Source organism: Gymnoscopelus braueri (assembly GCF_963280865.1).
Source record: "Gymnoscopelus braueri genome assembly, chromosome: 11".
NCBI lineage: Eukaryota > Metazoa > Chordata > Actinopteri > Myctophiformes > Myctophidae > Gymnoscopelus > Gymnoscopelus braueri.
In genome coordinates this window covers 37,792,789-37,817,533 of record NC_137613.1, presented here as the reverse complement: position 1 = coordinate 37,817,533, position 24,745 = coordinate 37,792,789, and the positions used below count along the sequence as shown (strand labels likewise).

General features: G+C 41.4%; 2 protein-coding genes and 1 long non-coding RNA gene across 3 annotated transcripts in view; 1 reads left to right on the top strand and 2 right to left on the bottom strand.

Moving 5' to 3' along the window:
• Window positions 1–21,362, bottom strand: part of LOC308095172 (progranulin-like) — a 75,299-nt gene extending 53,937 nt beyond the window's left edge. Inside the window, exons 1-4 of the mRNA XM_080442120.1 lie at window positions 21,300–21,362; window positions 20,456–20,605; window positions 19,982–20,197; window positions 19,055–19,192 (exon numbers count right to left, since the gene is read on the bottom strand). Of these exons, the coding sequence (XP_080298246.1) occupies window positions 19,055–19,192; window positions 19,982–20,197; window positions 20,456–20,605 (504 nt within the window). The 5' untranslated portion in view covers window positions 21,300–21,362. The remainder of the gene's footprint in view (window positions 1–19,054; window positions 19,193–19,981; window positions 20,198–20,455; window positions 20,606–21,299) is intronic.
• On the top strand, window positions 986–16,149 carry LOC308095244. The gene is made up of 5 exons (XR_013934050.1): window positions 986–1,093; window positions 2,478–2,528; window positions 5,122–5,207; window positions 7,576–7,617; window positions 15,362–16,149. It is a non-coding gene; the product is annotated as an uncharacterized lncRNA (long non-coding RNA).
• A 587-nt stretch (window positions 21,363–21,949) lies between the features above and the next one.
• Window positions 21,950–24,708, bottom strand: LOC308095614 (progranulin-like; the record flags this gene model as incomplete). The annotated part of the gene is made up of 5 exons (XM_080442665.1): window positions 21,950–22,145; window positions 22,372–22,545; window positions 22,846–23,187; window positions 23,428–23,492; window positions 24,684–24,708. 5 exons carry the CDS (start codon window positions 24,706–24,708, stop codon window positions 22,140–22,142), a joined length of 612 nt encoding a protein of 203 aa, XP_080298791.1. The 3' UTR covers window positions 21,950–22,139.
• Window positions 24,709–24,745: the final 37 nt, after the last annotated feature.

The following is a 24,745-nucleotide window of genomic DNA, read 5'->3' as shown; positions in this document are numbered from 1 at the left end:
ATGCTGTGCAAAGTAAAAAAAAACACAAATCCTAATTCAGGTGCCCACTCGTCCAGGTGCCCAGTTGCCCAGTCGTCCAGATGCCCACATGTCCCAAGTGCCCAGTTCCCAGTTGACCACATTTCCCTAGTGCCCACGTGTCGCTAGTGCCCTCCTGTCCCTAGTGCCAAGATGGTTTTGGTGCCCAGTTATCCCTAGTGCCTGATGCGTTGTAAGCTTGTAGATCTGCTATTTTCTAATGATACATTTTGTATACATTTTATGCATTTGAAAACTTAAAATAATTACTACTTTTACTTCTGGTACTTTAAGTATATTTTGATGCCGATACTTTTGTACTTTTACTCAAGTAAATTTTCATTACCAGACACAATTCTACAATTGCAGTATTGATATAATTGATTAATTGATATTCATTGTTAAATAAATATTACAATGTATATCAGACAGCTGACAGTTCCTGGGAGAAATTAGGCTTCTGTGTTTTTTTTTCTTATTATTATTATTATCATTATTATTATTGCTGTTATATATTTTGCTAACTTCTTCTTTTTAACTTTTAAATTAGTCAAATGACGTTTGCATTGAAAACATCCAACAGCTGCATATCCGGTTTAGAAGGGATACAGAAATGGTTTACCTAAGTTTGTGTGTGTGCGTGCACGCATGCGTGTTCTTGTGTGTGCGCGTGCGCGCGCGTGTCCGTGTGCACGTGTGTGTGCATGTGTGTGTGTGTGTGTGTGTGTGTGTGTGTGTGTGTGTGTGTGTGTGTGCGCGGGGGATTCCTCCGTGTTGGAAACACTGGTGACGCGAGGTTCGTGGGGGGGGGGGGGGGGGGGGGAGGGGTTGCCAGAGGGCTTGCCCGGGCTTGTTCTGACCCTGTTGCCTGAGCAGACCAATCACAGCTCTTGCTGATTTTGTCCCTCCCCTTAGATTCACAGCACTCACACGCCTTCCTCTCACAAATCAAAATCCCGCGGATGCCCTGGTCGTTTACTATTGGAAACGGATCTACTTGATTTAGCTTCATATTATATCACCGATCTACTTTGTTTTCTTCGGAAGACTTTCATTTCGTCGTCTTTTGTCTGAGGTGAGTAATATTACTTTATATAGCCTATACTTTTGTTTCGGTTGTGAACTCGTGATAGTAGCCTTGGATCACACGACGTTCATGGATGAACTTCAACCTGCTGTTTGCACTTTCTCCCTTTTTGGACCCTACATCTACTTCAACGTTCAGATTTCAAACAAAGTTGTTACCCCATGCCCACGGATGTTATAATTATGTATGGGCCCTCAGAAGTAACCGTATCTTCCGCATTGTTCAATAAAAAAACATTTTAATCCGATCGGTGGCCGTTTTCTCATAGTTAGCGCACACTATCAGAGTGCAGTACACCTACAAACCGATGGAAGCAGTTGAAAGCATATGGCGGACATGCTGAGAAAATGGCCACCGATCGGATTAAAATGCTTTTTATTGAACAATACTGAAGATACGGTTACTTCTGAGGGCCCGAACAGAATTGGCACATCCGTGGCCATGAGGTAAGAACTTTTTATTTGAAATTTGAACGTGTATGTACATGTACGGGCCTTAAATGAATTACGTGCAATCGCCAGGTTAAGTTTGTTTCAGGCCCCCATGGTGATGATGGTTGTTTTCCTATAATCATTTCACAGTCGACCTCTCTATAACAATTAATTATATAACGCATAATGCAGCTTTTAATCAACATTGCATTTGTATATATTTTGTCTGTTAACATTGAGCTTGTAGATCTGCTAAAACTTGCTAAAACTAACTTTAAGCAGCGACAGTTGTTCTGAAACTGGGTTCAAAACAACAAGGATTAGTCAGCTAGGCTAACCGATGCTAACGGCTATAAACGTCTGCTTACTACTTCCGCATGGCAGTGACGTCACACACAGCTCCTTGGAGCTTCGTTTGTGTCTGTCTCGACACAGACAGTTGGCAGGCATTGATAGACAAATTGTACCTTTACTTCTATCCACTATTGTATCCACAACATTTCAGAGGCAAATATTGAACTTTTGATCCACTACAATTATTTGAAAACTTGAGTTACTCTGTAGATTTTGATTATTATTTAAAAAAACATTGGCTACATTAACCACTTAAGCCCTACTTAAACTTAGCTATTTGAAAATGGCAGATCTACAAGCTCACAATGCTACGCGTTGTGAGCTTGTAGATCTGCTATTTAACAATTATCTCTAAAATTGGCAGCCATCTTTAGCCATGTGATAACAAGGCATTATACATATTTGAAAATAGCAGATCTACAAGCTCACTGTAAACTTTCCGATGTACAAGCTCACAATGCGACGTGTTGTGAGCTTGTAGATTTGAAAATAGCAGATTTACAAGCTTGTAGATCTGCTATTGTCTATTGATATGCATGTACTTTCATAACTTTGTGTCTAAAATATTGTATTTCTTTTTTTTACAGCTCTGGCTGTGTGGACCCAGGTGACACACACAATCTCAGACCTACTGCAAGGTGTGTAACATGCTGATCCTATTTTAGAACTATCTAATGTTGGCTTATTGACATTGTCTTGGGGTCAAATACTAGGTTATGAGGGTCTGTGGTTTAATGCATAGGCTAAAACATTGAAGCTCTTTGACATTACAATAGTTTGAGAATCACTGGTATCCAGGTGACAAGTATGTGTTGCTTCAAGTTGTCAGCTGACTGAAAGGTGATAATAGGGGGGTGATTAGAGGTGTGGTTAGGGGTTGAATTAATTACCCATTTTCTGAGCTTTTAGATCTGCTATTGTCCCTTTATTGACACGCTCACACCCTTGTGCTCATACTGTGTCTGTCTATCTGTGTACATTTGCCGTGTGAGTACTGTACAGTGTTGCATTGCTGATCTGGTATGTTGGCAAATGGCATAGATAGACAAATGTTGTACTTGTAACCCACTACAATTATTTCAAAACTTTAGTTTGTAGAGTTTGATTATTGTTTAAAAAAAATAGGGTACATTAACCACTCAAGCCCTATTTAAACTTTGGCTATTTGAAAATGGCAGATCTACAAGCTCACAATGCTACGCGTTGTGAGCTTGTAGATCTGCTATTTAACAATTATCTCTAAAATTGGCAGCCATCTTTAGCCATGTGATAACAAGGCATTATACATATTTGAAAATAGCAGATCTACAAGCTCACTGTAAACTTGCCGATGTACAAGCTCACAATGCGACGTGTTGTGAGCTTGTAGATTTGAAAATAGCAGATCTACAAGCTCACAATGTGAGCTTGTAGATTTGAAAATAGCAGATTTACAAGCTTGTAGATCTGCTATTGTCTATTGATATGCATGTACTTTCATAACTTTGTGTCTGAGTCTGTGTACTGTACAGTGTTGCATTGCTGATCTGGTATGTTGGCAAATGGCATAGATAGACAAATATTGTACTTGTAACCCTCTACAATTATTTCAAAACTTTGTAGAGTTTGATCATTGTTTAAAAAAAATAGGGTACATTAACCACTCAAGCCCTATTTAAACTTTGGCTATTTGAAAATGGCAGATCTACAAGCTCACGATGCGACGCATTGAGCTTGTACATTTGAAAATAGCAGATCTACAAGCTCACAATGCGACGTGTTGTGAGCTTGTAGATCTGCTATTTTCTAATTATCCCAAATTGGCACACATCTGTAGCCATGTGATAACAAGGCATTATACATATTTGAAAATAGCCCATCTACAAGCTCACTTGTCAGCTTGTAGGTCTGCTATGCATGATGATGATATGATTATGTTCTCAACATAAGCAAATGGACCCTGAGGTCTTTAACTCTGAGAGTGTATAAATGTAACCCTTGGATACAATATAAATGGACCCGTAAAGGTCCATTTTGTTATATGTAAATACACTCAGAGTTACTAGGTTATGGGGGTCAGTGGTCTAACGCTTTGGCTAATAATGGAAGGTCTTTGACATTCAACAGTTTGAGAACCACTGGTTCTCAAACTATTGTAACTAAGGTGACAAGTGTTTTGCTTCAAGTTTCTATAGAGTTGTCAGCTGACTGAAAGGTGATAATAGGGGGGTGATTAGAGGTTTGGTTAGGGGTTGAATAAATTACCTGTTGTTGATTTCCATTAACTGGCCCTGATTGTGTTTCATCTATGTCTGTTTTTTCCCTATGTGGCCAATGTTTCAGCACTATATGACTTGTCTGTTACAATTTTCAAGATCTATCTTGGCACTGTTTCTTTGCTATTGTCCAGTTTATAGAAAGCTATATGCTGATAGCCATCATTGCTTTGTGTTTGTTTAGTAACAGGGAACACCCTGTCTCTGCAGGTCCTTTTTAAACAGAAAATAAAGGGTGGGTTTGGCAATTTCATCCAATCATAATCAATAACTTGATTGTATAGGCTGTGTCCTGTATGAGTTCTCTCTCCTGATTGGATGACATTGGTCTCTCAAAATCACAATTTTGTGTTAAAGGCAGTTACTGTGCACCCAGAATGAGTATACTAGCAGTAGCACCCCTACTTAAGTAAGACTGTTTGCATACTGGTACAGTTATGTAGTTAACTGGTATAGTTGCTGTGTTTTCACATTGTGGATGCAATGTATTATTTAGTATATTCGTTTCCATTTGAAAGTATGCTTCAATAATTTGAAAACTTTAGTTACTTAGTAGATTTTGATTATTGTTTAAAAAACATGGGCTACATTAACCACTTCAGCCCTAATTAAACTTTGGCTATTTGAAAATGACAGATCTACCAGCTCACAATGCGACGCGTTGTGAGCTTGTAGATCTGCTATTTTCCAATTCTCTCCTACATTGGCAGACATCTGTAGCCATGTGATAACAAGGCATTATACATATTTGAAAATAGCAGATCTACAAGCTCACTGAGTTTGTAATGTTTGGAAAATAGCAGGTCTACAAGCTCACTGTAAGCTTGTTGCTTTATTTTAAATAGCCGATCTACAAGTTTGCTTATCAACTTGTAGATCACTTGTAACCTCGTCGATCTGCTATTGTCACTATATTTATATAGTGACAAATATATATTTGTCTCTAAAATACAGTATTTTTGATTGAAATTTTCAGCTGTGGCGTGGCTGTACACCGGACCTGATATCTTGGCCAACACAGCTGTGGACTGAGGGGACCATCCCAGACTGCACTACTACAAGGTTTGTTTAACATAACATGACACATGTGCAAATCAAAGCGTTTTAGATCTATCTATCTAATGTTAGCATATGGAAATTGTCTTGGGGTCAGTCCATTGTCCGTTTTTAAGGAGGCATTGCCAATATATATACTCTATATAGCTTTATTCACTGACTGCCATATCAATAGTGTAATAGTGTGCCACTGCTGCCAGCAAAACAGTGATTTTACTGTACCTATCATGGACTAATCTCTGTGACCGCCGTCCTCATGGAGATCCGCGCATTACATGCACAGGGTTATCAAGATTCCCAGAGGGGTCCCCAAATTATTTAGTTGGTCCTCAGATTATTAGCTTAATTGAAACACATTTATTTTTAAAATCCCAAATCCTATTATTTTGCACACTTTATTGTCTCCGCCAGGCTGGAAGGCATGGCTGAGACTATATTTTGCACCCTGTCCGTCCGTCCGTGTGTGTGTGTGTGTGTGTCATTCTGTCTGTGGACAGCCAATCTCTGGTACCATTGGCTTGATGGCAGTGAAACTGTGCACACACGCTCCCTGGATGCTAGAGCAGAATTCTGCCCCAAATTAGTCACATGGGCCTGTAATTGGCCTGTAATTGTGCCACCAGGAGGCCTATTTTTGCAAAACAGACCGTGCTCTACACATTTTCTCCAAACATCACGCTAATCGGTACACAGTATCTCTATTGTCATTAAACGAAACAGGTCTTTCAGATTTTCATATTCCATCCTGATTGGCTAAAATTGGCTTCCAAAGTTTGCATGAGTGCTCAGTTTTGAACAAAAGGCCTTAAATCATGAACACAGTGTGCAATTTCTGTGACATTTTGCACGCACATTCCCACTAGGCAGAGAAAGAAATGCCACTTGAAAATGTCAAGTCAGCCTCATGGTGGCGCTGTAGCAGGTCAATTCATGTTTTTACCTATAACTGCACCGATCTGTGTAAAACTTTGTATGCACACTCCCTAGAGGCCAAGAAAAAACCTTTGCCCTGCATTTTTCACATCTGCCTTTTATAGCGCAATGAGGTGGCTGACTTGTGTAAAACTATAATTTTTCATATTTCATCCTGATTGGCTAAGATTGACATCTAAAGTGTGCAGGAGTGGCCCATTTTGAACAGAATGCCGCAAATCATTATAGCACCGTCTGATTGCGGTGAAACTTTGCACGCACATTCGCACTACTTTGAGATACAAATGCCACCCTCTTAACTCATTGAGTGCCTGAATTATTTCTGTCTATTTCTGGCCAGTACGATTTGGTATGTGGACTAAGACCACCAATAGGGACAAGCTGTAATTTATGAAGCCCCGCCCCCTCTGTCTTCCTATTGGCTGGCCTTTAAACCGCCATAACGAGTTCGCAGCATACTACCCAGTACGATTTGGTATGTGAACTAAGACCACCAATAGGGACGAGCTGTAATTTCTGAAGCCCCGCCCCCTCTGTCTTCCTATTGGCTGGCCTTTAAACAGCCATAACTCGAGTTCGCAGCATACTACCCAGTACAAATTTGGTATGTAGACTTAGACCACCAATAGGGATGATCTGTAATTTCTGAAGCCCCGCCCACTCTGTCTTCCTATTGGCTGGCCTTTAAACAGCCATAACTCCAGTTTCCAGCATCGAATACCTACGAAATTTCCTTGGTACACTTAGACGGCCAATAGGGATAGGCTGTAATTGCTTGAGCCCCGCCCCCTTGTTTTCCTATTGGCTGGGTTTTAAACAGCCATAACTCCGGTTCCCAGCATCGATAACCTACAAAACTTCCTAGGTACACTTTGACGGCCAATAGGGACAGGCTGAATTTGCTTAAGCAATTTAGCCTAACTTTTCAGCTGATTACCATACAGGCTTGTATCGTAGACAGAACGTCGAGGGCCTGGTCATCGCTGCTTGCAACTTTAATTCTAGTTACATTCTGTTTCCACACATTTTAAAAAGGTCTTGACTATGTCATGACTATGTAGGATTCAATTTAGTCAAAGCTGTCAGCCATTCTTATTCAAAAAATTCAAATGAAATAAAACAATGGTTACACCATTACTCTACAGATAAATGGTAACATTAGTGTTTGCAACAGTAAACTTCATCAAAAATGTGCCCTTCAAACGGCCATAACTCCAGTTCCGAGCATGCTTAACGCCCCAAACTTGGTGGTGCTATAGCAGTGTAAAAAACGTAAAATGGCCATGCTTCAGTGACCAATGATCTTAGCAGCGCCATAAGAATGGCACACACGTCTTTTACACAAGAACATAACGGTAGAAAAAAAAAATCTAACAAGTAATTATCTTGTAAAACCATAGCGCTAGTCTGAAATTGTTTTTTTGTTATTTTTTTATTCTAGTGTTCATCAGATCGAAACAGCTCCTCTGGTGACTTTTTAACGGTAAGTAAGTTGATTCTTGATGCCTAGAGTGATTTGTGACTAATGCTACACTAGTATTGAAGGTTGAAGGTTGTTTTTTGGTAGAGAGTGTACATTTTAATAAAAGTTCAGATCTAAAACTTGGTGACATCATGCCTTATCGTGGGAAGAAATCTATCGCTAAAAAGAAATTCTGGGATGCTAAATTGGCCCATACAGATTCACCAAACAGTTGCACAGAGGTCGATGAAGGGGCACAAAACACATTTAGTCCATGGCCAGCCATGGAGCCTGTGGTAGAAACAGCTCAGCAACATGCACAGTCTGATGTTGAAGAACAAGACAACATTGTCGAGGCCATGGACCTTTCCAACAATGACCAAGCATGCACCGTGCCACCCTCTGTCAAATCTGTGCAGGCATCCAAAAGCCAAAATCATCATAAGTTTTCCCAAATGTCAAAGAATCGGCAGTGTGCATGCATGGCTCTGACATTTTTGGCACACCAACATGAAGGTCTTGACTTGAAGATGGATGATCTTGACAAGATACTGGACAAGGGAGACAGTCTGTATAAAAGAACAATAGAAACACTAAAAAGACAAAAGCTGTTTAAGTCATGCCTGCTGACAATGGAGGAAGTACCTCTCAAGGTGGAAACGGAACACAATACGTACTCTGTGAAAAAATCTGACGTGGACATGGGATATATGAGAGCTGAGGGAGAGCCCCACAAAAGGCATTGGTGGCTGAAGCTTCAGGAAAGACTTAAGTGTCTGTCTGAGAATGTCAAATATGCACTCCTAACAGTATCACCACACACCATTGCCGTTTTTAGGGACAGGTCTGGAAGATATGGACTGTTTGACTCTCATCAGAGAAGTGCTGATGGCCTACCTTTGCCTGGAGGAAAAGCTGTAATGATGACCTTCACTCAGTTGGATGATCTGTTCGCTAAGATTGACCAGCTAATTGACTTCTCACATTCGTCAAACAAGATTGACAATATGCAGTTTGACTTCATGCAAGTGACATTTGAACAGACACATGCTCGGTCACCCTATCTGTCACCAGTGCAAGTTTCTCCTGACAACCTGCATCACAAAGAGCCTTTCGATCTAACTAGCCAGGATGAAACAAACACTGGACCTCCAATCACCAAGCATGCTCTGCAAGCAGGCCTTTCACCATCAACACAAGTAATGTCAGACACTACAAATGAAGGCGCCAACAAAGTGAATAAAGAACGGAAACAGAAAATGATGAGGAGACAAAGAAAGGAACTGCAATCTGATAAGGAAAAACCGAGGACTCCAAGGAAGGAATACATGAATAAATACATTGCCATGAGATGTATAACAGATGAAAAATTCAAAAAACAGCAACAAAAATTCAAGAAGGCATGTGACAACAGGAGATTCCGTGAAGATGAAGAGTTTAGAGAGAAGAAAAGGGCTTATGGCAAAAGGAGGCTCAATGATGATGAGTTAAGAAAGAAGCACAATGCTTATGTAAACAAGAGGTTCAGACAAGATCAAGAGTTTAGGGGAAATTTCAAGGAACTCATGAAGTCCTACATGTCCCGCAGATGCAAAACGGACCCATTCTTCAAGATGCGCCGTGACATCCGACGTTCAATGAGAATAAGAAATAGATACAAGGACTTATGTGATATCCTGCGCAAACGGGGCATTGCTGTAAAAGCGAGTAAAGATTTAGATACTGTGAGGATAGATGTAGCTCCCGCACCCCAACAGAATGGGCTACTACAAGGCGCTATAGCGAGTTTCCATAAAGTCATAAAACATGGACCAACTTTTGTGTGCACAACGTGCCATCGGACTCTTTTCGCTGGTCAAGTGAATGTTTGTCATCGGTCAAATTACACGATCAAACCCGCCGTGGTTGCTGCCTGCTTAACAGGCAAATACCTTCATTCGTGTGATGATCAATGTGGAGGGCCGGAAGATTGCACTGTACCCGAAGAAAGGCGAAAAGAGTGGATTTGTCAATGCTGTCACAAAAGTGTAGTAGCAGGAAGAATGCCACGCTTGGCTGTCGCAAACAACCTGGAACTTGCACCCATTCCTCCAGAGCTCCGCCAACTCAATGTGCTGGAAAGACAATTATCGGCAATAGACATACCATTTGCCAAGATTCTCACACTTCCTAAAGGCAAACAGAGTGCTATATATGGTGCTGTGGTGTGCGTGCCAGCAGACGTGGAAACCACAGTAAACACCCTACCCAGAAGGCTCGACTCATCCCGTTTGTACAGGGTGAAACTGAAGAGACGTCTGCGGTACAAAGGCCATCATTTGTTTCACACTGTCAATATGACCAATGTCTTACTGGGCTTGAGGAAACTCATCGAGACACACCCCGACTACAAAAACATCACAATCCGAGATGATGAGAGCATCAACGATGAAAATGTGGAGGGCCAGCTTGAAGACCTACCCACTGTTGAACTTGAAGACCTACCCACTGTTGAACAGACAGGCACAGACGAAGTCATGGACAGTTGTGACGACGCCGAAATGATGGAAGTAGCCGATGCGACTGAATCTCTCGACCCGTCACAGAGAGTGGATCAACATCCACCCACTGCCCAAGATGAGCAAGATGCGCTGAGACCTGGACATGGCCTGGACAGTTGCTTGGAACCGGATGACATTGGACAAGAGACAATGACATACGGAGATGGCATATTCTGCATCGCCCCAGCTGAAGGAAACAGGCCTGTCAGCTATAGCACAGCCCCTAACCTCGAAGCAAGGGCCTTCCCTACATTGTTTCCAACTGGAGAAAACACGTTGGATCGTAAGAGAAAGCTCAAACTGACACCAAGCAGGTACTTCAACGCAAGGCTTTTCAATGTTGATGATCGTTTTGCGAGAGACCAAAGCTATCTCTTTTTTGCCCAGTTTGTTACAGAGACCCACTTGGCAAAAAACACCATCTCAATTCAATTGAGGAAGGGCAAACCCTTTACCAAGGATGGTCGCAGGATCTCCAACAAGATGTTGCAGGACAAGCATGAAGTTGAGAGACTGGTCAGAAACCGGGATGCAACAAGGTTCATGCAACCCCTGAGGGGGACGCCAGCCTACTGGCAGAAGACCATGTATGATTTATTTGCCATGGTCCGTCAGTTAGGCCCACCTACCTTCTTTTTGACCTTAAGTGCTGCAGAATTCAGATGGCCAGAGGTCATAACGGCAATAAAAGCACAGCAAGGCCAAATTGTGGATTTTGACAAGCTGGACTGGAATGAGAAGTGCGACATCCTCAGAAGCAACGCAGTGACTACCATGCGAATGTTTGACAAGCGAGTTCGTTCTGCGTATACAAAACTGCTGTTGTCTGATGCTCGCCCTATCGGTCACGTCATAGATTATTTCCATAGAATAGAGTATCAAAACCGGGGTTCGCCGCATGTTCACGCCTTAATGTGGGTAGCCGACGCCCCCAAACTTGGAGAAGACTCGGACGAGAAGATATGCGAATTTGCGGACCGCTACATTTCGTGCCAGCTGCCTGATCCAAACGAAAATCCTGTGCTTCACCGAATTGTCCAAGAAGTTCAGATGCACAGCAAAAACCACACAAAGTCCTGTAAGAAAGGTAACAAGACATGCAGGTTTGGATTCCCCAAGGCACCAGTGGACACAACCTGGTTAACTAACCCAACGCCAGTTGATCCAATGGAGGAAGTCATGGATGAAGAAGAAAGGGGCGCAACAGGAGGAAATGAAGGAGCAAACGAAAGTGCAAAGAAGAGTACAGAAGGCATAGGCAAACAACAGAGGGCAAGAGCACAAGCTGCTTTGGCCAAACTCAAACCTCTGTATGATCTACTTCTGGACTTGCCATCAGAACTGACCGACCTCTCAGAGTTGCTGGCAAAGTGCAATTTGACTCACGAAGAGTACGACAGCTATCTTGAAGACTTGAGGAATGTCCAGGTCCTCTTGATGAAGCGTGGAGTCAAGGACTGCTATGTGAACAACTACAACCCAGTTTTGCTGGAGGCCTGGAATGCCAACATGGATATCCAGTTTGTCCTGGACCACTTTGTTTGCATCTCATACATGCTGTCCTACATATCCAAGGCCGAACATGAGATGGGTGAGCTTCTGAAACAAGTAGTCGAAGGCATAGACCCCACAAAAGTGACCGAAAGGGGTGCAATGAACGAACTTGTTCACGCATATGTGAAAAACAGACAGGTTAGCTCTCAGGAGGCAGTGGCCCGAACTTGCAGCTTGCAATTGAAGAAATGCTCCCGCGATGTTGTCTTCCTCCCGACCGATGACAATGCAATGAAAATGAGCCTCCCGCTCAGCTTGCTGCAGAAAAGACCAGCCGATTCGAACCAAGTGTGGATGTCAGGGCTTCTTGACAAATACAACGCCAGACCCAAAACACTGGTGTTTGACAACATGTGTCTAGCAGAATTTGCATCCGAGTACAGGATTGTGTACGGTAGCGAAGCAAAAAAGCCAGATTGCCTGAAGCTGTCTGACAACATGGGAACCATTAAGAAGCGCTCGACGGATGGCCGACCCGCGGTTATCAGATACGCGAAGTTCTCGGAACAGAAGGACCCCGAGAAATACTTCGGCAACTTGCTGAAGGCTTACCTTCCGCATCGCTATCAGACCACACTGAAAACCGCAATCTTCCCCACCTACAAGGAGTTCTACGACTCTGCGTCTGTGAAAATACCTGGACAAAAATGGACATGCCGCGCAAATGCCATTGTTGATGAGAACAAAATGAGGTATGAAAAACACAGCAAATCGATGGAAGAAGCATTAGAGGAATTCATGAAGCATGGCCCTGCGGAAGATGCGTGGGCCAACATTGCCCCAGAAAATGAGCTCGAGCGGATGGAATGTCTTGCCGAACAAGATCAAGATCCACAGGCAGACGACGAACGAGACGACGTCCCAGAGTTCAGTTGTCAAGAGGTGGGTACAATTGTTGGTCACAGGGTATCGGCTCCGCAAATGAGCCTCGATTATCTGCGTTCAATGTGTCGAAACCTCAACCGGACTCAAGCCTCCATCTTTCACTCTGTACGTGAATGGTGCTTCAAGAGCGTACTCGACCAGAAACCCGAACCCTTCTTCTTCTTTGTCACTGGGGGTGCTGGAACTGGCAAATCACACCTGATCAAGTGCATCTACGGTGAGGCAACACGGATTCTCCGTCGACTCCCCAGACTGTTTGAGGAGACGGATGCATCCATGCCCACAGTGCTGCTGTCTGCGTTTACAGGAACTGCGGCATACAACATCGCGGGAAACACACTGCATTCCCTGTTGAAGTTGCCAAGAAAACTGAAACCACCCTACATAGGACTGGGAAACAAATTGGATGACGTGAGGGCAAAGCTGGGAAATGCGGAGATCATCGTCATAGATGAGGTGTCGATGATTTCAAAGGCTATGTTTATCTACATCCACTGGAGACTGCAAGAGATTAAAGGCAGTAAGAGGCCATTCGGCGGCATGTCGGTACTTGTAGTAGGCGACTTTTACCAGCTCCCTCCAACGTCAAGTGGGAAACCGCTCTGTGTGCTCGAGGAAGGCCAACCGGACCTTCTGCTCGAACACTTTCAGATGATCACGTTGACCGAGATCATGCGACAGAAAGATGATCTGCCCTACGCAGAGCTTCTGAATAGGTTGAGAGTCAAAGCGAAGAAGGATCCGCTGAGTGACACAGACAAAGCACTCCTTGCTCAGAGAGTGACTGTGCGTGACCGTTGTCCTAAGGATGTTGTGCACATCTTCGCAACCAACAAAGAGGTGTCCGAACACAACGCCAAATCTTTGTCTGCGCTCCACAGCCACATCGTCAACATACCCGCGGAAGACTACAAGCAAGTCCATAACCACAAGACTCGCCTTGCCAGTCCCTGTACAGGAGAGCAGAAAGATCTTCTTGACAACTTGCAGGTTGCAGAAGGCGCCCCAATCGTGATCATCAGGAACATAGATGTGGAGGATGGCCTTGTGAACGGGACATTTGGCAAGATGGCTAGTGTAGAGATGCACGTAAACGAGGACGGGAGTAGAGTAGCCAAGCTTTGGCTTGTAGTAGACAAGCCTGAAGCAGGACAGAAATACCGGAAAACTACACCTGGCAGTACACAAGTGTACGTCGAGAGATATGAGGAACACCTGAGCAATAACACGCTTCGTAGGCAATTTCCCATCAAGTTGGCATATGCTTGCACAGCTCACAAAGTCCAAGGCATGACTACACAATCTGCTGTGGTTTCCTTGAAACGGATCTTCCAACCAGGCATGGCCTACGTTGCCCTCAGTAGGACAACGTCATTGCAAGGATTGCACATCATTGACTTCGATGCAAAGAAAATCTATGCTGATCCTGCAATCACAGCTGCCCTGGAATCCATGAAGACCGCCTCACTGGACAGTGTTATGCCACTGTTGAAGTATCGAGAGACGACAGGCCAGGCGCAAACACTCGCGATTGTCCATCACAACACGCAAAGTTTACCGGCACACATTCAGGACATCAAAAAACATCACGAACTGACCCATGCAGATGTCCTGTGCTTGACCGAGACGCATCTCACCGGCTCCTTTGTGGCTGACAGTCTCCAATTGGATGGATACACCATGTTCAGCCGCAACAAGCACATCTCGTACTCCACTGAACGTGCAGAACAGAATGGCGGTGGCGTCGCTGTGTATGTGAAGGACCATTTCCAGGCATGTGAAAAGCGTTACCTACACAATGTGACAAACCTCGAGTTTGTGGTCGTCAAGATAGAGTCCCCTGTCAAGCTTCTGATCGCTGCAGTGTACAGACCACCACGTTACGATGACCCGTTCATGGAAAATCTGAAGGCGCTTCTGGACTCCTTAGAAGTGATGGACCACCATCCCATCGTAGTCTGTGGTGATTTCAACGAAAATCTACTGGCCAGTGTAGGTACTCCGATAGCGATGCTGCTCGAGTCCAGAGGATACACACAACTGATCAAGGAGAAGACTACTGACAAAAACACGCTGTTGGATCACATTTACATCTCAAGACCAGAGCAATGTCTACAGTCTGGAGTACTACGTACGTACTACAGCTACCATGATCCTGTGTATTGCGTATTATCCTCCGATCAGGACTAGTGCATAGCCTGCAAGACAAGCTTGCAAACACTGGAACCATGTAGACCTTAGTTTCAAGGACATCGTGCTCTTTCCCACCAAACGCATTCTGACCTGCTCTTATAAATCACATCTGCCGCACTCAATAACAAAAGGATTGCGAACAATGGAACCTCTTGATCACCAACCCTGTCATTGGATATATCACTGGAACATGTGAATGAGCTGCCCAAATAGTGGTCACCAGAGATGATCGTTTGACGGTATGAACTATTCATAGCCAACGCTACATCATTCTCTGGTGCCACTCCAGCGCAAAGTCTCATCTGCCACACTAAATAACAAACGGATTGCGAACAATGGAACCTCTTGATCACCAACCCTGTCATTGGATATATCACTGGAACATGTGAATCAGCTGCCCAAGTAGTGACCGGGCCTCATCGTAGCCGCACCTATACTTTGGAATCTCCCATTACGCAGCAGCCAAATCTCACCTTTTTTCTCTTGTCGCTAGTATTATTCATATTGTAGCATTGTTTTGTCTTTTTTCATAATTACTGATTGTGAAGCATTTGTTTGAAAAGAACACTAACACTTGTTTCCCTGTTTTTCAGAAGCCGTCCAGCACTGATATTGTTTTTGCCTTTAACCTTTTTCTACATTTCAGGAATGTTCTTTGTGAATAATTGTCATATTTCTAATTGTCATTTATGTTGTGGCTCGTGAACCGGTAGTACCCAATTTCTATAAACACAATATTGGCCATCCCTGAATTTAATAACAAACTCACACATAAAATAATCAATTCTAAAAAATGCATAACAAACTATTTTGGATTGTATACTGCCTTTTCATGACCCACTACCTTATATTTACATGTGCATGTTGTAAATGTTTTAACTCACCATTTGTTTTTAGGGCTGTAAGACTGTAACACTTATTAGGACTAAATTATTTTTTAATAAATGTTGTCAAAAAATTTAATTTTATTCAAACAGCCAATATACAAGCATTAAAATAGGACTTAATTTCTTAATTAAACTAATAAATGTAATCCCAAAATAATTATGGAAAATGTTACACATTGATTCATTGATAAATACAAAATTAGATATCTACAAAATACACTTTGAGATAATTCACTTAATCAATATAGTTGCAGCCCTAAAAGTTTTACTTATTTTTCAGAATGTTAAATTTCTTAGTTTGTTTAATATATTTACCAGGAGCTTGCTTGATCGCCTTTTTTAACAAAGGGGTCGGTGCAAGAATTTTTTCCCCGTGCACTCCTAAATTGGCTGAAATAGGAGGCGGGTTTTTTGCTTCACCCTGGAAAATATTGAAATTACTTAACGGTTAGAATATAATTTTGGACAATAACAGTAATAATCGTAATAATAATAACCATTATAGCATCAATAATATATCTGTCAATAATAATAAACTGTTTACAGGCATTGTAATAGTTATCATAAAATATAATTTGTTTAATTGTCACTAATAACTCATATTAACCTATATATAGAATCATAAAATATGACCATAATTACATATATAATCATAATAACTATAGTAAAAATAATTGATAGGACATTATACCAAATATATTAATGGTGTTGCTTACAGTAAAGGTACCAATAATACAATTGTGTTAATAAATACTTTAAACTATATCTGCTCTGCTTTGTCTCTACTTATTTTTCTTTTTGCCATGTGTTTGAAAAGTGAATCTATATGTTTGGTAATGTATTTAGTCACATGTATTTAACATTTACAATGAATACAGATGTGTTTTTACTATTCACAATCAGAAGGGTTCTTCACTACTAAAGCTGAACAAAAAGTGAAACTTTGGAATGTAACATCTCATTAATGCCTAAACCCATACACATATGAACATAATATACACAAGTTGTTCGTTTAACTGACAATAATTCTTGCCTTCTATAATTTGGTGTTTTAAGCTTGTAATTGAAAGTGTCAGACTATAATCTCTGCCTGCTGGACAAAATGGACTTCAATCCCTCTACTGTGTGTAAAATTGTGAAGCAATCTACATGGACATTAGAGCTTATCCAAAACTCCTGCCTGGTAATGACAAGTCTGTCACAATGTAGGCTAAACAATAGTTTTTCATTGTGGTATTGACACCATTAAGTAACACTGATGTGCCTGATATGCTGGGGAGTATCTATCTTACAATATACAAAATGGTATGGCTACTAGCCAGGTCGACAAGTATCGTAATGGTTCCACATGTATTATATGGTGAGACATTCACAAGTACATTACAAGGTATTTAATATCTATTATCAGGTTGGGGAAAAAAGGTGCTGAATCTTATACTAAAAACATGACATAATATAAGTGGGGAAAACGTGAAATGTCTTCCGAGTATTTACAACTTGTTTGCAAATCGCAGATATGCCATTTACTCTATATACACAGGGTATTTTCTCCTCACAATGTCTCAGATCAGAACAATAAGGTTTAAAAAAATGGCAAGTCTGCTTTAATAATTTATTTTGAGACCTATAACACCATCTGTTCCACTGGGGACTGAACTGTGAACTACTATGTGACGATGGATTCCTTGGACTCCCATGGCCGCAACCCAGAACTCTGCGTCGGCGCAACCACACTTTGCAATTGCCCTGAATTGCGACGCGTCTAGTATTAACATTGTTCTTGAACAATGTTAATAAACAATATTTCAAACCGCATCTCCTCCCACAGTTTATTTTTCCCAATTTAGTGCCATATATCAAAATGACCGGCTTCACCGGGAATCGTGTGCTTGTATTTTGCTAAGAGATTGGTTGCATAGTTTTATTGATATTGATTTATTAGTGCATTAAATTTCCCCATCCGCTTTAATGGAAAAGTGAAAAAACTCAAATTCAAGTATTTTTTTCTCAGAAACCGTAAGAGCTAGAGTTACCAGATTTGGAGGGGAGGTTCATAATTTAGTCCAAAATTATTATACAAATAATTACACCATTCGGCCTCATGGTGGCGCTATAACAGCCGCCTTTACGTTTTGGCCTTTAACTCTTGAACCGTAGGTCGTAGAATAAAAATCTCTTTTCCCCTGGATTCCTTGGGTTACGACGCATCTCCCCATATAGGCCACGCCCATTTGCGTCAGGAAAGATTTTCCGCCATTTTGAATTTTCTTCAAAACACACTTTTTGCTCTTTTTCCTACAAATTTTGTCCAAATCTCACACAAATCGGTACAGGTCATCTATGGACCCATGCGATAAATATATCCAAACGGAATTTCGATAGTCCTTACCATTCGTCCGTAATTGGCTTCCAAAGTAAGTGGGAGGGGCCCGTTTTACCAAAAATGCCAAAAATCACGAACAAAACGTCCAAACGATCCCAAATTTAAATCACATGTCGAAGGTGGTTTACTCAACAAATCCCCAAAAGCATTTCCACTTTGATCCATAGGGGGCGCCACAACTGCGCAAAACGTAACCGTTTGATGCAAAAACATGATTTTTGGGGGGATCACTCCTCTCGAAATGAAAAGCAGGTGATCTCAGGAGTTACAGGACGATGTCATTGGCCCGCTACATTTATGGGAGGGGCCTATTGATTTAGTGGGAGGGGCCTATTTCTTAAAATCAAAACGCCATGTATCACGAACGCAGGATCCAATCGGCACCAAATTCGAATGGCATGTCGCGCGGCCTCCGACGGTATTCCTCCAAGCGCATTCCTCAAGTCCCGGCGGCGCCGACCTGCGACCGGCGTCGGCGCAACCACACTTTGCAATTTCCCAGAATTGCGACCCGTCTAGTTTGTATAGTGTTCCAGTTAAAATTTTGTCTGCTCATTTCTTAGTGTCATCACTTCCAATTTCACTTGTTTAATCTATATCCTGATTGAGTTCTCTGTCCTGGTTGGATAAAATTGGAAATTAAACTACAGTTTTATAAAGAGCTGGAGAGACATGGAGACTCTTTATATGGACAGGACACTCTATAGTAACGAGCACTATCAGAACATAGACCCATTTTGCAATTATTTGAATAATTGCAAATCACTTACCCTACCTTTAAGTAATGGCATAGCCGTTTTAAAAAGTCTTGATTGTTCAATGTTTTGTAGGCTTATTGTTTGTAATCCCCTCCATGATGCATACACCATTCTTGCCAAATGATCTCTCATGTTAATTAGTAGTCTGGTCCTCAGGACTGAAGTTGAGAACCAGTACCTGGTAGAGATAAATGCTAGCAGTTGTCTGGGTCTCCCATCACTGGAGCCCAGAACCATTGTTCTATATAGGAGTCTTACCAGTGGGTAGGGACAGCAGACCCATTGGTCTCTAGGTAGCTTGCAGCATGTGTTCCCTGCCGGGCAGAAGAACTTGTTGTCACAGCGGATGACTCCAGCCTCAAGGGCACTGGACTTTGTTAGAGCGGTCAAAGGTTTCTGCAAAAAGACATTATCGTAACAGTGTAAGCTGCTGTCTTTGGCCACAAAGTTACAGTATGTTCACTTCACACGCACATCCAAATGTACAAACACTGCACTTCTTGAGTGATCAAAGCTAATAATGAATACAAAAATGCTTAAACATTTATGTGCCACCAAACTCAGTTTGGTCCAATTTGCTGCAATGTTTGGTTTGGATACAATCAGGTTTTTTGTTGTTTCAAATTATACTAAAAACTCTTGCTCTCCCATTTCTGTGTTTATACAAATAATAGTAGGTGAAATGTCTTCCAATCAGTGAGATTATCATCAGCCATCAGGTAAAAACAACCCAGTTTGAAGAAGTGGAGTGATTTTGGCCCCTGTACTTGGCTTATATACGATACAATAAAATCATCAGTGTTAATTTACCCATTTGTAACCCAGAGCGTACAAATGTAACAAAATGGATCATTGCAGGTCCATTTGTACACTCTCAGAGTTAAATTAATACTGAGGATTTTACTGTCCATACATATTGCTGATGATTGCAAAATCAGACCGATGTTAAGTCAGGAGGGGGAACTGCTCTCTCTGAATATGGTCTGCAGGTCCCCACTGAACTGTGCACTGAGAAGCAGTGTTTATATGTGGATGATAAGAACTGAACTCTATATATATAAAATATAGGTATATCTCCTGAGTCAGCAAAGCATTGCCTTAAGCCAAATGTATACTTTGAAGTATGACGGTGTCGCTTCACTAACTAGATCACTGATTTTCTTTTGAAGTATAGGATTGGACTACCAAGCTCTCCTTCTCCACCTCCTCCACCTCAGCTCGGCCTTGCATCAGGTTACTGTCAGGTCCCTGGTGTTGAAGTGGAGAGACGGGGAGGGCAGCCACCTTCTTCAGCATCGGTACACTCATCCACGGCTGAGCAACTCTCTCACACGACTGTGTGGTGAGTTCGCAGCGGAAACCTGATGGACAACAGTGGGCCTTGTCGGAGCAACACACTGCCTATACGCACACGCACACGTGTGCGCACACACACACACACACACACACACACACACACACACACACACACACACACACACACACACACACACACACACACACACACACACACACGCACGCACGCACGCACGCACGCACACACACACACACACACACACACACACAGTTACCGTTAAGTTGTTCATTGCCTGAATGGCTAAAGATTTTTTTCAGATCATGAGTTTTATGGTTGTTATTGTTCAGCAAGCCTTGACTCACGTTTGGGTAATGGCAACATCCGTATCCTTCCTCGGTCTTACAGCAGGTGTTGTGATCAGTGCATTGCTTCCCGTCAAGACATGTGATGGAGCAGGACACCAAACCCCACCCTGCTACACCCATAAGCACCAAGCTGGTGATCCTCCACATCTAGACAGAGAGTGTGTTGTTGAGTGATTACACTTGATAGGGCAAAGTGTGTATGATACTGTTATGATTGGCCAAAATGTCTATTTGGATGTTTAAGGACTAGAGTTGCACAAACTTTTCAACTCTCCACATTTAATTAGAAAAGATATAGAAATAGAAAAGATATGCCCAAAGGGTAAATTCATATTGTCACCAGCAGAACATGCTTTTAAACAACAAACAAAACCAAAAGAAGAAACAGAGGGGACAGCCACCATTACACAACTGTACAGTATAAAACAAAAGATCACTCTTCATACTTTGACTCTCTCTATTCTAGCTGGATAGCAATCATTTCTATGGAGTGTTTGTTCAGTAACAATCAGGATAGAGAACTCATACTGGATAAACAAGTGAAATTGGAAGTGATACATACGTACATACATATATGTGAACAGACAAAATTGGAAATTGAATACGATAACATTCAAGCTGATAAATGGTTATTCTCTCCTGATTGGTTGAAATCTGCAACCCAACTTCAAATGTATTCTATTTATTAAAGAGCTGGAGCGACATGGAGACCGCTGTTACTGAACAAACACTCTATAGCAAAGATCAAAATACATTCGTTCATTAGTTACCAATGCCAACATTATTTGTTTAAAATAACATGTCTACAGTGACTCAATGTGTCATTCATTTTGTGCCTTACCTTGTGCCTGGTTGTTGGTTTGAGTTTATTTAGCTGTCATAAGTTAAGCACCACATAGCAAAGTGTCCCATGTAACCTATAGCACTCCTTTTTATACTGGAGGGTTGACCTCTCACTTTACAGAAAACAGGAAGTAAAACTTCATGAAACTTTGTGTGAAGCTGTTCATATACCCTGCAGAATACCTACTGTTCACACATCCAAGACACACATTAAGCTTTGATAACCTGATATTCCTCCTGGACCCACTGCATCTCGTAGTACTTTATACTGTTTTATCACAATGCTATTAACAAGTTTATTCAGAGGAACTTTGGGTACCAGAGGGATAACGGTGGTAATGGCAAAAGTGGTAACTATAGGCTCAATACTTTCAGTAGGCTACTGAGTATAATGACAGGGTAAGGGTTTATTTTGTGTGTTGTTGTTTTTTTCATAAATTTTTCAGACATTCATCAAGTATTAAGTAAGTAATATTTACATTCAGTGGTTGAAATGAAGATAGGATCAACATACTGACAGACAAACATGTAGAAATACTGTAGATCACAGACCACAAATAAAACGTCCTGCAGTCTCTCCCGCTTCCTCATTTAAAGAATTATGAAATCACAACTTGTGACAAAGACACATGATGAGTTATTGTGAAATCTGTTTATTCACGTTGATGAAGCATTCAATTTAACAAGGCGACAGTGATTTACATGATCGAAATTCTTGTCAAGCTGAAAACAAGGATTTGGTGCCTAATAGAGACCAAATGTGATATTCTCATTTTTGGTTGTCTTGCATGTTGCATGTTGAGACACACAGCTGGTGCTTCAGAGTCACAGAACAGCACTAGATCTGAAAACAAATACAGATCAGGGATTACTTTTAATTACATGAAGCATCATAACACATGATGTTACAATATATTATGTACAACATGCTGTTTGCCAGCAATCCAGCTGGTAGAGGATAAGGATCAAGTGTTACTTTTGAGGTGAATACTTTTAACTTGTTTATCCTCACAAACCTTTATGACAAAAGGCTCCATAACCACACTGTAAATGTATATCCTTATGCTTACCTCCTGTTCATACACTTGGTTCTCCCACTTGGGGATGTAGTTGGCTGGGACGGAGGCCAGGGCCCGCCTTGGGGCAAAGGGGTAGGGCAAGCCCTGTCTCTCACATTTGGTGAATGTCTTGTCACAGTCGTAGCCATAAGGACAGCAATGGCCCCCATTCATACAGCACTTACTCTGAGAAGGACAGAGACACCAACAAGAAGCCCAAAAGTGGTTAGCTGATAGTTCACAAAAATCTTGTTTTCATGCAGTTGAAAATAAATCGGACACTCATTAAATCATTTAATATTTAGCTAATTATTTTTCCATTCAACCAATATAGACAGTAGCCTACATACTTTTTATTGTTAGCAACTTCTTAATACATAGTGATTTGCTTAGACGTAATACAAATAGTTTGGGCTTATTAAGCCTCTACAACAAAATGACATCCATGGTTTAATGCTGTACTCAATAAATCATAACTTAACGTACCGGGGAGTAGGGGCAACACCACCATTTGCCCACCAGTGTGAAGCAGCAGGAATAACCATCATTGCAGAAGGCCTTGGTGTCACACCACACAACTTCAGTCTTGGATGGTTGGACCATCTCCTCGCGCAGGGTCATCTCCAGCTCCTGGCTATGGTCGGGCCTGGTTTCAGAATCTCTCCCCAGTAGGTGAACCATTTGGAGGGACTGAGAACTTGGCTCCTGTGGCGCCACCTTCTCCAGCATGGGAAAGCTGTCCTGTCCAAACTGTTCACACTTGACTGTTGCAGCATTGCAGACCTTGCCACTAGGGCAGCAGTGGACATTGTCAGCACAGCACACAGCCTGGGGAAAAATAAACATAGGTAATAATACAAACTGTTGTGCATACAGGAAGACTCGCAATTAGACTTGCAATTAACACATGCTACCTGATTTTCATTTAAATCGAAAAAAATTAAATGTAGATCTTGTTACCTTTAATTGGTCATTTTCTGTATGTTTTGAACCACGTGAAATGTTTTTTTTTTTAGCTAAAGGAAATAAGAATAACCACCTCGTTTTCTTGGCAGAATTGTGACTTACCTTGTATGGCTGCGTAGGTGTTCTCAGATGTCTGTGTGAGGAGGCTACAAAGCAGTCAGACAACTCTTCACCAAAAGAACCCGTTTTTATATACAGCTACACAGCCTGATCCCGCCCCAGGTCAAAGTGTCAACCATGACTGTATGAGCTACACTACCCGTTTTTTGCAACTGTATGACCTTATGCAAATGAATAAATCACCTCGATTTATATCCCGTCTTCCCCTTCCCCTTTTATATTTGAATCGAGAGGCCATATAAATTAATAAATAACAAAACAAGAAATTAAATCCCTTTCAAATGTAGTCCTATTCTAGCCTAGGTAAACTTGTGGCCCCTTAAAAAACGAGGTGGTAGAGCAGTGATGAATGTTAACTAAGTTGTATTCAAGTACTGTACAATTTTGAGTTGTTTTTTTACTTTACTGGACTAACAATTTTCAATATTTTTACTTCTACTCCACTAGATCTCACATCTCAGATCCAAATATTGTACTTTTACTCCACTTCAATTATTTGAAAACTTAAGTTACTAGTTTCTTTGTAGATTTTAATTACAAAACATAACCACTTCAGGCCAAAACTTTAAACTTTAGCTATTTGAAAATAGACGATCTACAAGCTCACAACGCACCGCAAGCTTGTAGATCTGCCATTGTCAAAAGATTTGAATACATTTTATACATAATACCTTATGAAACGTGATATTCTGCGCAATGAGTACCTTTACTTTTGGTACTTTTAAGTATAAAATGTTGATCTCGATACTTTGTACTTTTACTGAAGTAAATGTTGAATACCGGACTTGTAACTTGTAACAGTTTCTACAATACTTTTACTTAAGTAAAAAAATTTAGTACTTTTTCCACCAAAGCATTGAAGTCCCTTTCAAATGTAGTCCTATTCTAATCTACATGAACTTGGGGCACACAGCCTTTCAAATGTAGTCCTATTCTAATCTACATGAACTTGGGGCACACAGGTAGACTACCGGGTCTATTCCACGTGGTGGAACACGATAACATTTTTGACACAGCACATTGCAGCACAGGACAATTATCTTTTTATTTAAAATTGACATTTTAAGACCATTTTAACCCGTTAAAATATAGGTTGAAAAACTTAAACAGGGTTGTTTTAGTTCCTCCCTAAATGTTAACTTTTTTAAGACCCCTGAGAATGGAATTTAAGAATGAAACATAATTATAATACGATTAAACCAAAACAGTCTAAAACTAATTACAGCATTCTGTCCTACTTTCGGTATGCATCTGCTGAACCATAGGGAACATTCCAGTAATGGGAATGCGGTAGTGAAAA